General features: G+C 39.4%; 2 protein-coding genes across 2 annotated transcripts; one reads left to right on the top strand and one right to left on the bottom strand.

The window, feature by feature from the left end:
* Positions 1-693: 693 nt before the first annotated feature.
* Positions 694-4,303, top strand: cnpy2 (canopy FGF signaling regulator 2). The gene is made up of 6 exons (XM_020642416.3): positions 694-860; positions 1,057-1,163; positions 1,254-1,369; positions 2,071-2,268; positions 2,497-2,593; positions 2,723-4,303. Exons 1-6 carry the CDS (start codon positions 808-810, stop codon positions 2,764-2,766), a joined length of 615 nt encoding a protein of 204 aa, XP_020498072.1. The 5' UTR covers positions 694-807; the 3' UTR covers positions 2,767-4,303.
* A 6,661-nt stretch (positions 4,304-10,964) lies between these two features.
* LOC109990285 (EEF1A lysine methyltransferase 3) lies at positions 10,965-13,693 on the bottom strand. The gene is made up of 3 exons (XM_020642351.3): positions 13,358-13,693; positions 13,153-13,264; positions 10,965-12,359 (listed from the first exon to the last, which is right to left on the bottom strand). The coding sequence occupies exons 1-3, from the start codon at positions 13,517-13,519 to the stop codon at positions 11,971-11,973; spliced, it is 663 nt and encodes a 220-aa protein (XP_020498007.1). The 5' UTR covers positions 13,520-13,693; the 3' UTR covers positions 10,965-11,970.
* Positions 13,694-14,633: the final 940 nt, after the last annotated feature.

Below are 14,633 nucleotides of genomic sequence, written 5' to 3'. Positions count from 1 at the left end.
ATTGTCATATCAGTATTTGTATAATACAGCAGTAGTTCAAACACATTGTCAACATATTTTAAAGATAATTGAGTTTGAATCAGCTGCTTCAGACAGTGTCTCACTGTCACACTATGATGGATAACAAGTTGAATTTGAATAGAGCAGAAGCATTGTTCATTTTATCTGTACCATCATGTGCTTTGAAATTCACCAGTGAAATAATCATTATGTAATACGGTAGCCCCAGAGTGATTGTTGAGGATGCCATGTTGCCCCCTGAACACATGATAAGCATGATACGATACAACAGCAGGAGGTCGTGGCACACTTCATGAGTAGTTCCTCTCTCACACACCAAACTCAGTTTTACTCACACATCACTGCGTTTGTATTCAGTTTGTTGTTCGTATTTGTGTAAATGTTTTTTTTTAATAGTTTCATACAAAATAGTTACTTAGGTTGAAGTTTCAAAAAGCAGCAGCCGCAGTAATGTCGACTTTACAGTAAAGTAAGATGTAGTTTAGCGAATTACATGTTGCTCTTTCTTTTACAATTTGGAGAACATTTGACATTTCCTTTCTCATGTCACTTTCTCAAGTTCTTCTTCAGATTGTATTTCTTAATGTCACTTGTTGAATCCCCCCCACCCCCCGTGGCTTCAATTTAAACAAAGCTTTTAAACAAGCAGCCCACTTTCAACAGGTTTGAGGGTTGCCATGGTAACGGCAAATCGGATGCAGCTTCCTGGTCACGCGAGGGCGCTGTCTCAAGCACGGCCCCATCCTGTCCAGCAGCTCCGTTACCTACGTCACCACATTTCACCGAATGCTATGGAACAGCGTGGAAAAGCGTGACGTCGAAAACACGGCAAGAAACTTGTAAGTAAAACGAAAAGTTTGCAAAATGGTGTCTTTTTTTTTTTCTGTGTCTGAATCATTCTCTTGCTCCATAGTAGTCGAGCATGAAGATTGTTTAAGCGAGAGGTGTACAAAGAGATATGTGATGACTGACACTTGATCGAGTCTGTGGCCGGTCGATGTGTCAGCTTGGATTGTGATGGAACCTGTGTTTCAGATGCAAGATGAGAGAAGTGGCTCTTGTGCTCGCGTCGTGTGTGTTTCTGTGTTTCCTCCCGAGCTGCAGCCAAGCAGCCAGACAAGGACAGGACATCAGATGTGGAGGTACTTGTTATTATCTCAGCCTCACTCTCTGTGTTCCGTTCTCAAAGACAGGAAAAACAAGCCCTAAGGTGTCTTCTTTGCTTCCCGCAGCGTGCAGGGCTCTCGTAGATGAGATGGAGTGGGCCATTTCCCAGATAGATCCAAAGAAAATGATTCAGACGGGGTCCTTCAGGATCAACCCCGACGGAAGCCAGTCGATCAGGGAGGTAATGCAGAAACACGGCCACGTAGTAATCTGTGTCCAACAACACACCCACTACTGTACACATGAATGTAGGCTCGTAAGGCTACTTCTGAAAACAAACACCCACATCCAACCAAGTTTGTTTTTTAAGATGAATGTTTCAAAGATAGGAGGTGTTGCTGCTGTTCTCTCTCTTATATTGTAGTAAACGAAAAAGATGTCTCAGTTTTGGACTGTTATTTTTTTGAAGAAACAAGACACTGAATAATTTGTTATGATCAATTATCAATGCTTTTTATGTTTATTAAATACATATAACATTAACAAAAATAATAATAGAGAAATAAGTCTGCAGATTAGATAGCATTCAACATTATCCAGAATAAGATCAGATCAGATGTACTTTATTTTCCCCAAAGGGAAATTTCTCTTGGACTCTGTCCTGCAGATAAATATAACAACCTGTTGCTAATATCTGATAGTGAGAGGACCACTATTTGGGCATTTTGTCTGGCTTAACCTCAATATATGTATATTGGTTTTGTAAGAAGCTACCTGGGTCAGACTGTGACATTCGTGTTATTATTCTTTGATCAGATACTGGCACATTAATTAATGAATTATTTGTTGCTTGCACTTATACAACTTTAAACTTGTTTGTTTATGAATTTAATACTTTACCCTCACGTCTTCTTTAATTCAGATTTTTTGTTATGCCACCAGATTCCTCTGGCTCGCTCAGAAAGAAACCTCCTTGAGCTGATGGAAAATGTCTGTGAGAGGATGGAAGACTATGGGGAGCACAAAGATTCTCTCACAAACAGACATTCCTACTTAAGGATAAAATCTCGAAGTGGTGAAGCCATGGACCTGTCGGAGGCCACGCTAGATTCAAGAGTTACATCCAGTCTAAAATTTGCAGTGAGTAGAATTTTTGCCCTCCAATAAATTCTGCTTGATTACTTTTTGAGGCATCATCTTATGTTTGGATTTCAATTACTCTGGTTCTATTGTTGCTGTGAAGGGAAATGAACAGGTTGTCTGAACTAGAATACTTTTTATGCTACCCACATACCTAGATCTTGTGGCTTCTTATGCGAGTTGTGCAGCCTCTTACATTGTTTTGTTTTTTAAAACTTATTTCTCCAGTGTGAAACGATTGTTGAGCAGAATGAGGATGAAATCATAGAATTCTTTGCTCATGAGACAGACAATGTCAAAGACAAACTCTGCAGCAAGAGGACAGGTATGTTTTTTTATGTTTAATGCAGTTTTACTGTCTTTTGTAAATTCATCTTACTGTTTTCCACTGCAACATCTGTATTTAAACTCACTGTGTTTCTTTCACTGTATTTCTGTCTTGTGTTCTCTACAGACCTCTGTGACCACGCTTTGAAAATACCCCACGACGAACTTTGATATTGTCTTATCATTCCTCCCGTCTCTCCTCTGCCCCTCAGATCTTAGGTGCTGTAATATTTTCAGTTATCCCTTCTCAGTTGTGAACACTAGTTGTGGAGAAAGATGTAAACATGTAAAATAATAAAAGATAGACCTGGAGATGTGAAAATGTGAGGACCAGTTCACCATTTATTACCTTTATCTCTTTGAATTTTTCTTGTCACGTGTTTACGTACTAAGTTATTTTACTTATGAATATTTTGCTTTATTTAAAGACTCTCGTTTAGAAGGGTTCTTCACAAGATCAACTCTTAACTGTGAATGGTGAAATCAGACTTAGAGGATTTCTTACAGGATGCATTGTGTATACATGGTTACTTTAATTTAAGACAAGAACTCAGAGATCAGGTAGCATTTGGTCAAATGGTCCTTCAGTCTTGATTTGTATCTCCAAATATACGTTTTATTCAAATAGCACATTTGGTTTAGACATGAACTTCAGTGCATAGTAAGACCGTGGTGGTTTCTGCTAATTATTTAATGATTGGGCATCTACACTGACTTTTTCACCAATGAAAGTGTCATTCGATAAAAAGATTATTTCTGGCTTCAGTTGAGAGTTTTGAATGCTGACTGATAAGTTGAAATGGTTTCAGCTCTGCCTTCTTGTTTAGATAAATATCCCTTGTTAAAAAAAGTAGTGGTAACCGTAACTACGGTAGTTACACATTTTCAGTTACTTGTCCATCAGTGAAAAGCACACTCTTAAAAATGATGCATCAAGTTTACCAATCAGCCTCCAATATTGTTACTGTTTAAGTGAAATGTATTAAAATTACAAGTAGATGAAATGTCGCTTCTGACGAGGCGTGTGGATGCTATATGCATATTTTTCATGAACAGTGATCCCACTTGAGAAATGCACAGCTGAAGATTCAGCAAGCAAAAAGGACAATCAAGAACAATTGTTAGACTTCAACCACTGTTTGGTGCAAAACTTTGAATACAACCTTAAATGTGTTGCCTCCAGTGGTACATGATTTTAAGCCAAATACAAATATATTAAGTTTGTAATAACCTGAAAAAAAGCTTAATAGTAGGCGTCAGTGTCAACACAAATTATGATTGGAAAAAAAATCAACTTTTTCCTCACGATAACCTTTAAATTGAGAGTAGAAAAATATACTTTTAGAAGAAATGTTACAAATCTTGTTTTCATTGAACACTTTGAAACCTAGCCGCAATACCCTTAAATTGTGAAATATAAAGGGTTATTTATTAGTTTGGTAAGAACTTCAACAGTTTTATATGGCAACACTAAAGACTGGTCAAACTATTCTAATGTAACTCCACTAGAGTGTGCCACCACACCACAACCACCCAATGAAATAACACCTACTTAGTTAAACACAGTGTTGTACTGTCAACGACAAAGGTCTGGAAGTGTTTTTGGTATCATTTATTTTTTTCAATGTGTGAAAAAAATGACCTTGCTGTCTCGTGAACATTCTCCTGTAATTCTTTTTTTATATATAAATTTTGTACGTTTTCTGCATCTGTCTTGTCTTTAATAGATCGTAGCATACTTTTCCCACGACAACACAACTTGACATTCTAATTGTAAACTGTTATTCACAGAGCCTCAATCATAAATCTGTTCACTCATTAATTGATGCCTTTGAATAATAAGGATCTGTGTATTCTGATGTTTATAAGTCCCAATTTATACTCACAGAAAGTCATAACCAAAAATGAGCTAACACATTTGCCTGAGGATATTTAGAGTTTCTGAAGTTAATTCAGTTATCATGAAATAATAAATTACCACTTTTTCGAAACCTTCAAAGCAAGTGAGTCAGATGACACAAACTAAATGACTCTGAAAGACATAATACACAGCTGCAATGATTATTTGTTAATCCACTTGTTTTTAGATTTTTGGAATGAGATATAACCCCATCGTGACATATTTTCAAAAAACCAAATGTTTTATTAAAACCACTTCCATAATTGCACACCAGCTATATTACCTTACATTCCTAGAAATAGCAGACACATAGAAATTAATGTTTTGAGAAAGGGTATGACTACATCTGCTCCAAAATAATCAATTTGTCACACAGAGTTGGTTTGGATTTGTTGGATTTCTCTTATCACCACTTATCCACCTGAAATGAAACGTCTAGTATAACACTGGAACTAAAACATGAATCTTTGTTAGAAAAGCACCTATGAATACGATAGAAAAAATAGCTGACACTCACCAGGCACAATAAAAAATGGAGATGGCACACAGTTGTTAGATGCCAAATTAAATAAGTTGGGTCAATGTTAATGCATTAAATTACAAATTCACAAATTCACTTTCAGTCATCCCTTCTGAAGCTGTGTCCATTGAAGGCACAGAAACCTCATCTTTTTGCATTGTTTCTATAATTTCCATTGCTTTGGTGGTTTTATTTTCCTCAACAAATGGACAGTCATCACTACATATAGATAGAGTTTTTACGCTCTCCTCTTCATCCTTATCCATCTCACTCTTGGCTGCAGTCGCGTCTTTTTCTTCACAGGAAAAACATTGCTCTTCCTCGGCATTCTGAAACTTTTCATATTCCTTTTGGTTGATTTCTGTCCCAGCATCAGGCTCTGATTCTTCAGCCTCATCCTCATCTGCTACTAAAACAGTGTCCCCAGAGCCATGGCTACTTGTGCTACTGCAGGACAGAGTGTCTTCTTCAGGATGTCCACATGTCTCGGGACTCTGCTTGATTTGTCCCTCCTTAACTTCATCAACACTTCCTTCTGTAAAAACCTGTTGCCCTGCATTATCAATGACTTTCTTCTTAGACGTCATGTTCTCTACCCCATCTGGATTACCTAAGGCTTCAGCCCTGCTTTCTGGATCCCACAGCTCACTGACATCCTCCTCCTCATTCTCAGAGTCGGGTGCTGTATGTTTCCTTATGCGATTTACTGCATCCCGCAGCAACCTAGGATACTGGGGCTGTTCTTTCAGGGTTATGTCAGGGGAATCCCGTCCAGATCCTTCTTTTGGTAAAGGGGGTGAAGAGCTGAGATGCAGGACTGTGGGTATGAAGGAGGAAGATGACGGCTGAAGATATTCTTCACACAACTCCTGATAAAGAGGAGGAGGGAAAGTTTCTAGGATGCCCTCAGCAGGATCAGCATCCAAATCAGAATCAAGAGCTGATGAACAGACTGAGTCCACTTCCGAAAGAGAAACTAACTCTTTGACAGGCTTGTTTGATTCATCTGATGAAAAGGTTGAGACCAACTCCAAATGTGATGGAGATAAAGAACGGGGTGAGAGAGGACAGGAGTCAGGGGCTTCAGACAGTGGTTCACTGTCCTGTACAGTTGAGGTCTCCATTGGAGTTTGAGTGTCTATTGCATTGCCTATGGATAATGTCTTTTGCAAAACACCTGTAAGATCCTCAGTGACTTCTTTAGGTTGTTGCTCTTCAGTCATGTAAGAATCTATGGCACAAGCAACATCCTCTGATTGGACACATTCAAATTGTGGAAAATTGAACTCAACATCATCTTCCATAATATGGCCTGTGAGATCTTTATCAGCTTGGTTTGTTTGTTGTTCATTGGTGACAATGCTCTCTTTTACACAAGAAGCATTATCTGATAGGCAAAAAGTCTTCTTTGTCACCCACTCATCTGTCATGTCTTTGGCAAGCGCATTGTTGATCTCATCATTTATTGGCTGTGATAATTCACCCCATTGATCTTGGTCCTCTGCTCCATTGGAAAATGCTTCCGCAGCTTGATCAATTAAATCAAGAGAAGGAATGGGACATTTGTCTGTTTGGGGAGTTGAGCTCTGGGAAAATACATTTGATTGAAGTGGAGGTGGCAGTTGCTCTGATGGGGTGTTAGTACAACATAAGATTTCTGGATGAGGAGCTTGGTTTTCTGTGGAATTGAGGTCAGGTAAGTCTGGATGTTGAGTAAAGGTATCAATTTCTAAAGGCAGATTTTTGTCATGACCCTGCTCAGTCGTATTGTCTTCCTCAGTGGATTCAAGCGGATGATCATCAGTCGTTTCATTTTCAAGTGAACATTTAATGTCATTTTTGAGGTGGGAGACAATTGTATTCTCTTCAGACCTATTAGACACATGCTCCTGTATTCCTGGAAAGTCCTGACTGTCTTTACATTCTTTCTCAATTTTGACATCATTATCCTCTTGCAAACAAACTGCATCCTCAGTTTGGCTAACAACCTCTGTTGGATTCTTTGACTGCGTCTCCTCTATTGTGTCCTCTTGGATTTGATCCACTGCATCAGAATTGTTGTCATCTTCAGTTGGAGAAGGGCAACCTTCTTGGTTTTCCATGAATGAGTCAAAACGTGACACAGGTTCTTCAGGTTTCTGTTCAGTGATGCAGTCTTTTAAAGGGATTCCTAGTATTCTTTCAGCGCGCTCCACCATGGTTTCCCCATCAGAAACTAAAGATGATAAAGTGCAGGGGAAGAGTTCAATTTCCCCCTCTGGTTCCTTTTTCACTCCAAGATCTGACTCTTGTTGAGTCTCAAGCCCTTCAATAAGGTTCAAGGGGGTTGAGTCTGAGTTTTGGTCTGATGCCACTTCTTGATTCAGCTGACTGTTTGATTGGTCAACTTCCGGAGAGACTGTGGAGAGAATATCAAGGGGACTCTCTTCTGTGTGTGGCGTGGAGTTTAAATAGTGAACATGCTCTTTCTTTGGTGATGGAATCAGCTCCATTTTGACAAGTACACAGGTTGTGTCTATAACCAGAAGGCCATTACTGTCCTCAGATTCAGTGTCTTCTGTGATATCCAGTCTCCTTACTTCAATGTCAATCGGATGAACTTTTACAGTGTCCATTTTGTTTTCCAAAATATCTGACTCCCCTTCCTTGCTGATTACCTTTGAGAATTCAGATGAACTGTCAGTTTCAGGTCTGCTTGTTGAACTAGGCTCCCTCCACAAAGGGTACTTGACTGACACAGGCTGCACCGACTGAGAAACCTGACTCCCAAATGAAGAATTGGCATAACTTTCTACACAACTTGGTATATCCTTGTGTGTGGCTTGGAGGCTTCTTGAATCTGAAGTATTCGACTGCTCTTTCATTGCTGGTGCTCTGAAGTCTACCTCATCTGCCAGTTTGTCACCATTGTCCCTGAGATTTTTAGAAAGTCCTGCGGATTCTGTGTTTTCAATGTTTGCTTGGGAGGTACAAAGTGGCAAAGAATTGGTTTCTGTTGTGCCCGCTATACGGGAGACCAAGCAGAATATGGTCATACCTCCCTTCTTTTTATTTAAGCTGAACTTCCTGCCTTCAATGACTTTTGAGGACGAGTCCTCATTTATCTTTTTATTCTGAACAGCTTGTAATACCTGTGGCTTTTGTAGAGACAACATAATCTTGTGCTGTATGTTTGTTGTCTGGATAATATCGTGACTGCTTTCCTGTAAAGCATCTATTTCCTGTTGTCTATGCTTAAGTCTGTCAAGCTCTAGAAAGGTTTCAAGGCTTCCGTCTGGTTGCGCAATATCCTCTTTTTCAATTTTTCTTTGACAAAGCAGATCTGTAGAGACATCCTGCTTTTGGAGTTTGGGCTGTGACCAGTAAGATTGTATATTACCTTCCTTCTCTAAACTAGCGTCACATTGTTTTAATGCAGGTGAACTTTTGTGTGGGCTGTTGTAGGGAGGAGGAGCAATATAGCCAGGAGGCTGGCTGAACGTCCTCCTTTGGTTGCTGGTGTTTTCTTTCATGTCCCACATGTGGCTTGTGTCCCCGGCTGAAGTTTGTGAAGCATAATGTGTTGGACCTTGCTGTCTCCCTCCTCTATCCCACTGTCCTGATTCTCTGATGTTTGCAGATTGTACAACTTGTTGCAGCATTGCTACTTGAGGATCTGTCGCTCTCCTGCTGTTGTCTCTCTCTGGTGCCCTTCTCTCTAACAGCCCCTGAGAGGCACCCCTCAACTCTGCTTCTATGCGTTTCCTTCTTGGAAGTGAATGGCTGTATCGTGCTGCCCAGGCCTCCAGCTCTCTGTAGCTGTTGTCGCTCCTCTTAGTTAAAACCTCCTGGTTGGGGCGGATGGGACTACAGGACTCCCACCTCCTGTGCCACCCTTCCCTTTGATATCCTCTATCGTATTCCCGCGCAGCTTGTTGAGCTGCTGGCCACTCTCTGTCTCTGGCTTCATGCAGCTGATATTCTCCAATGTCCGGGTGCTGCTGATGATAACTGTCAAGAATGAAAGGGAATTGAGATGAAGTAGAACTGGTCAAATCTTGGTCTGTCCAGTTAAAATACCCATGTGGAGCCCCTCCTGTTCTTGATCCTGGTGCAGTCCAGTAACTGGGCTCCCTGCCTTGATCTTGCTGTGCCCTGTAGTACAATGGAATTTGGGTTTCCTGATGTCTGTCATGGTAGCTGCAGGTAAAGTGGTTGAAAGATTGCTAAGTAAACAAAAATTATTTCAAAAAGCAATTATAAATGTCACATTTCATTATCTGATGTATTGATACTTAGTCTCAAGCTGGATAACAAATTAAGTTTTTCGTTCGTCAAACAAGCATAAATATTGTCAAAAAAGATAACTGATTGAAAATGTTTTCATAGCACTCAACTCACTTATGTGCACAGTTTCTCCCAGGAACTGTACCATATTTGGAGTAAAGAGGCAGTTGCCCTTGATTCTCAGTCCAGAACTCCATCCTTGAGTCCGATACACAGATCTAAAACAGTAAATTAAGGAAAATATCTAAGTGTTTCACTATGATGTAGAGGTGTATTAAATGAATTTTTTTTTTTTTTTTTTATGAGAAAACTTGAAAAACAACACATGATTTGTTAAATTAAAAAAGTTGATTTAAAAATTCCTCACATGCAGTTGAGACATCATATCATGTAAAAAGTGAATAAGGAAAGCACACATATTACATACCTTATTTCAGATTATAATCCTCGCTACCCATGAGATGATGTGAGGTCTAGTGAAATCCAAACAGGACAACTTGTTTTTAAAGGATGGTTGGTTTTCAGTCCCCCTCCCACTTCACACTCTGTAAGCCCATCCTCCTCTAATCAAACCATCATACCCAATTCAAATACCACTTACGAATTATTTAATCATGTTTTTAGAAATTCTATCTGAAGATGCATCATTGCTTACAACAGACATACAAAACTAAAATCAGGGCAACATAGGATACAACATAACACTAATTAAACAAAATATTAATGCACATGGATAACACAACTGTACCATATCTGCTACGATAAGAGATGTTATAGAATCAGCTAAAACATTATTTTTTTTTTTTACATTGTTGCCTAGGGATTTATGGAAAATTTGTTATCATGCTAGTACTATAAAAGAAAACTTCACACTGAAGTTGTAATTGGAACACTTCTCAAACAGATGCACTACTCCGTTTAACATTTAAAAAACTATTATTTATAAAACTTAGTTTTTGTTGTTTCCTTTTGGCTCAAATTGCACTTCAAGGCTTTGTAAAGTTTTCATAAATGTGTCCAATGATAAGGTATGACAACAAAGCCAATGATCCACGCTTTGACAGGCATGTGGTTGGTGCTCAGCTTGATGGTGAGCAGACTCTGCATGGAGATAGGATCTGTTGTTTTGTCGGCTCAATTGTTGCAGACAGAGAGACGGACAGCGGATGCGCTGTGTCCCTTTCTTTGTAACTCTCCAGCGTAACAAACAGGCTTTCCTTCTCTGAACAGAAAGGCTGTACATCAGCAGTGATCAGGAGAGAGGGGATGAAGTGCACACAGACAGCAGGCTGCGTGAGGGCAATCTGTTGATGTTGACAGAATAGATGGGGATGGGGTGTACCTTGTTTTGGTTTTTTTATATCGCAAAGATATACTACTGTATTGGATATCAACAGCTTATACCAACATATTATAAGCAATTATTTCCATACCAGCTTGGCTTTATATGTAGGAAAATATGTTTAATTGAAAGCAGGTTCCAGGTTAGAAAGCACTGTAAAAAATAAGTGAGGAACTAAAATATATCTCATCCAAAACCCAATGTCATTTTTTTATTGTTGAAGTAGAGTGAGTGCTTTGAAGTGTCAATTCATATTTTTTTCCCTTGTCAAAACATTGAAATAGGTAGGACTTATTTTTGTGAAATATAAACAAGATACTACAGATTACTTTCAAGACAAATAAGCATAAGAAAGACTTTATTTAAACAACTTTAATCATCTGAGTAAAAATCAAAGTAATTGTTCATCAGCATTCCACTTTTTAGTGCATCACAAATGTAAACTCAATTCTGACCTGAGTGGAAACCAAACCTTTAAAGGTAGAGTCATTAACGTCTCCTAAAAAAATAAATGACAGACTTATACAAAAGTAATGCTGCTCAATCATCACTTATGGGCATCCATAGATGTGTTGGGGTGACTTTGTCTGCAGAGACCCTGTCCTCTGCCTCGGTTTTCATATTTTGTTTTGTTTTGGTTGACTCGGGACGTTTCTGGGCGAGGAGCTGGTGTGTTTCCCCCAGCCAACGCCAGCCTGCAGGTGCGTTGATACAATTTAGCTATGAGATTCAAACCACCGAATATGCCAGATGTGGCATAGGGGGTAAAGAATGGAAAATATTATCATGTTAAGGTGAAAACCACGTGGATAAAGCTCTTCCCGAACAAGGGTGAATCTTTGGTAAGCTATAACCAGAGAACGTGGAGTTGGCCTGCTTACTTTTGGACAGGCAGGTGCCAATCAGCGTGCATGGAGTGTGTGATTCTGGTAGCGCTGATCCCAGGAGGAGGGGTGCAGTTTGAATGTTGTATTTACAAGGTGCATTGACAATGCTACTGACTCTACCTTTAGGTTCTAGACCAGCAATTAGTTGACTGAATCTCAATACAGGGGAAGCCATTTTTTTTGTTTGAAAATGTGTGCAAATGTTTGACAAGTTGTAATTACATTATAAAATATAAATGTTGATCTTCAATTTAAAAAAACAAATGAAACTGTAGTGTTCTTTGGAATCTAAGCCCCTTGATATATATGTCAAATAAACAGTTGTGCCTTTTGCAAATTGCAATAGCCTCTTAGGTTTGTTTAATTGTAGGCATTGAAATTAAAATAGTCATAACTTGTGTCAGTACAGAAATTCATTAAGTACAAGGTCTATAGCAGGTAGCCCCTGTGGTCACTGGTTTTACTTTAGAGATGCCCTGTATATGTTAATGTTTTGATTTTCCTCATGCTTCAAAAGCTCCACATTAAATCTTTCTGGCAGATAGTCCTCATAGAAATGTTGAGTCCCGTGCTCTTTACGCATTTTAGAAGATAGATATACCAGGCCTCTGCTCTTACACAAATGAGCTAATGTTTCTACAAGCAGTGGGTAAGTCTCTGGGAGGTAAATTATGTCTGCACAAAGCACCAGATCCCAGTCAGAGGGAAACTTCATTTGGTCCTCACCCCAGGAAAGAGGGAGGACGGTAGGAAGGGAGACCGGCCAACCACCGAGTGGAATGTTAGCAGACACGTTTGCCTGAAGTTGTGGCAGAGCCAAAGGAAGATCTGTGAGTGTCACTGCTGCACCTGAAAGGTAAATCAATCTGATTAGAAAGTGTTGATACGCTCTTATATCATTAAGTTTTAGATTTGGACATATCTTATTTCCAGATGGCAGCAACTCAGAAAAATCATCAAACTGATATTTTGGCATTGCTTAAAGGGGCTATATGTAACTTTCAAAAATACTGCGTTTGTAGAGATACCGCATGGCCTTTAGGTGAACTGCACCAGTAACCTGTTGCCAGCTCTCCCTCGCCTGCTCGTCAATACACAAACGAGCATCATCATCGGCCGCGAAACACTGGATATTTACCAATATAATGTTTACAGAGGAGGTAAGTGGTCATACACATGTGAAAGTCTGTGAAGAAGTCTGCGTGTCTGTATTCATTCTCCATCCTACAAACGACAGTCTCTGCAGGCACTGGCTGAGAGCAGGAGTGTGTGATGAGTTTGTCGGCCTTTGAGAGCTCTAAAGGCGGATTGAAGTGTGTGGAAAACGACCTCTGGCAGAAGTAGGAGAGTGTGATGAGTTTGTACTGTTGATCTAGTGAGATGTAATTAGTGAACATCTACTTTTTCACATCAGTTAACTGTTCGCTCATTAATGGGCGATTAAAAAAAACGATGTAAAAAGTTACATAGAGCCCCTTTAATGAGTTAGATATTAACAACACTGACACAGCAGGAACAACTCCTGCTCTGACAGCTGCAGTCATGGACTGAAAATAAACAGAATATTGACATGTGTGTATAAGAGGTTGGTTGACATGAGAACAACTTTTTAACTGATCAATAACATGAAAACATAGCCTACCCATGCGTGCGGCCAAAATACCAACCACACCGGTCCCTGCTCCCAGCTCAATGATGCGCTTTCCTCTCAAATCCACCGACTCATCCTCAAAGAAACAACACAGCTGTATCGCCTGTGCCAACATACAAATACAGTGTCAGACAAAAGTCACACTGGCAAAACGGATGTGATCACAACTTCAACACTGAACCGGGCTGGTTCTTACTGCCTCCCAGACCGGGGCAGCCACGCCGAGGTTCGCACCGAACACCTGTCTTATCTTCAGATCCTGCCCGCATAAAGTGTAAACAGTGTCTTGAGAAAAAGTATCGGCAAAAAGACAGTCGTCAACAGGAAACGGGTCGTCTTCATCCCCATCAGAAATCATGACTGGTAAAATTAAATTAGTTTCGTCGATTTAAAGTCAGTACCTACGTGTGTTAGTTAAAACCTAACATACACAACTAACATGCTGTGTGCAGGATGACGTTTAGACGCCTTCCAGGTCAGTCAATAGGAACATAAACAGAGTAATAAACACTAAGCTGCATGACAAAGATGTATAAACAATTACGAGTGAACATTCAAAAAATGTGTTTATACCTACTCCTTAATAATGTACAACGTTATTAGGCCGTATGCTTGTTCACAGCTGATGTCGTGCGCAGTTTCGACCACAGACTACACTGTATTAATTAGAGACTGTTAATATTTGAGACCGCATTTTTTCCAGCAGGGGAGAGACACGACCTTGACATTTTACCGATATGTATTACGTCTATTGACTGAAACTGCACTTTGAATTACACAAATACAGTGGTGTAAATAAATATACGGCTATACGATGCTTTTACTTTGAAAGAAAAACCCATAATTTCCGGGTTACTGGCCCTCTGGCTGCACTTCACTATCCATGCACTACCCTAAATATTTAGTGTGTGCGCACTACACTCGTGAACAGTGAGGTCAATTATTGTAGCCTTAAAATAATAATCAGGTGTGGAGATTGAAGTGAAAAGCTCCGGTCCAAGTTTATTCGAAGCCTTTGTACATTTAATCCCCTATTATATTTGAAACTCTGGTTTTGTTATTTAGGCATTGCTGTTAATTTGAAACTTCATGGACCTCCTGCGTTCACATTAAGGCAAAATCAGAGCAATTAACTGCACACGCTTTTTGCATCACTATCAATCACATTAGTGCGGTCTCGTTATTTATTGTATTTGTTTGATCTCATGATCACGCACTTGTGAGTATACATACTAAAATTAAGATTTCATTTTTGGTCAATTTACTAATTGTTTTCCAGTTAAATTCATTTCGTGTATTAATCATTTGCAGTGCTAAAAACTTTAATTGATTATTTTGTTATCAAAAGTAGAAAACTGGACTAATTTGATTAACGATGACAAAGAAAAGGAGCAAATCTAATTGTGAAGCAGAAAATAACTAGATGTTTGCTATTATTGCTGAATAGACTTAAAGGGATACTTCAGCCATTT

This window comes from Labrus bergylta, chromosome 5, assembly GCF_963930695.1.
Source record: "Labrus bergylta chromosome 5, fLabBer1.1, whole genome shotgun sequence".
NCBI lineage: Eukaryota > Metazoa > Chordata > Actinopteri > Labriformes > Labridae > Labrus > Labrus bergylta.
Note: the sequence above shows the minus strand (reverse complement) of the source record. Positions and strands in the feature narration are given on the sequence as shown.

What these genes read in the sequence shown, in the direction of transcription:
- cnpy2 (XM_020642416.3), top strand. Translation starts at nt 808, where the DNA reads ATGCTATGGAACAGCGTGGAAAAGCGTGACGTCGAAAACACGGCAAGA. An exon ending in CATCCAGTCTAAAATTTGCA is followed by an intron (nt 2,269 to 2,496) that starts GTGAGTAGAATT and finishes TTATTTCTCCAG; the next exon opens with TGTGAAACGATTGTTGAGCA. An exon ending in ACTCTGCAGCAAGAGGACAG is followed by an intron (nt 2,594 to 2,722) that starts GTATGTTTTTTT and finishes TGTTCTCTACAG; the next exon opens with ACCTCTGTGACCACGCTTTG.
- LOC109990285 (XM_020642351.3), bottom strand. Translation starts at nt 13,519, where the DNA reads ATGATTTCTGATGGGGATGAAGACGACCCGTTTCCTGTTGACGACTGT. An exon ending in CTGCCCCGGTCTGGGAGGCA is followed by an intron (nt 13,265 to 13,357) that starts GTAAGAACCAGC and finishes ATGTTGGCACAG; the next exon opens with GCGATACAGCTGTGTTGTTT. An exon ending in TATTTTGGCCGCACGCATGG is followed by an intron (nt 12,360 to 13,152) that starts GTAGGCTATGTT and finishes TTTACCTTTCAG; the next exon opens with GTGCAGCAGTGACACTCACA.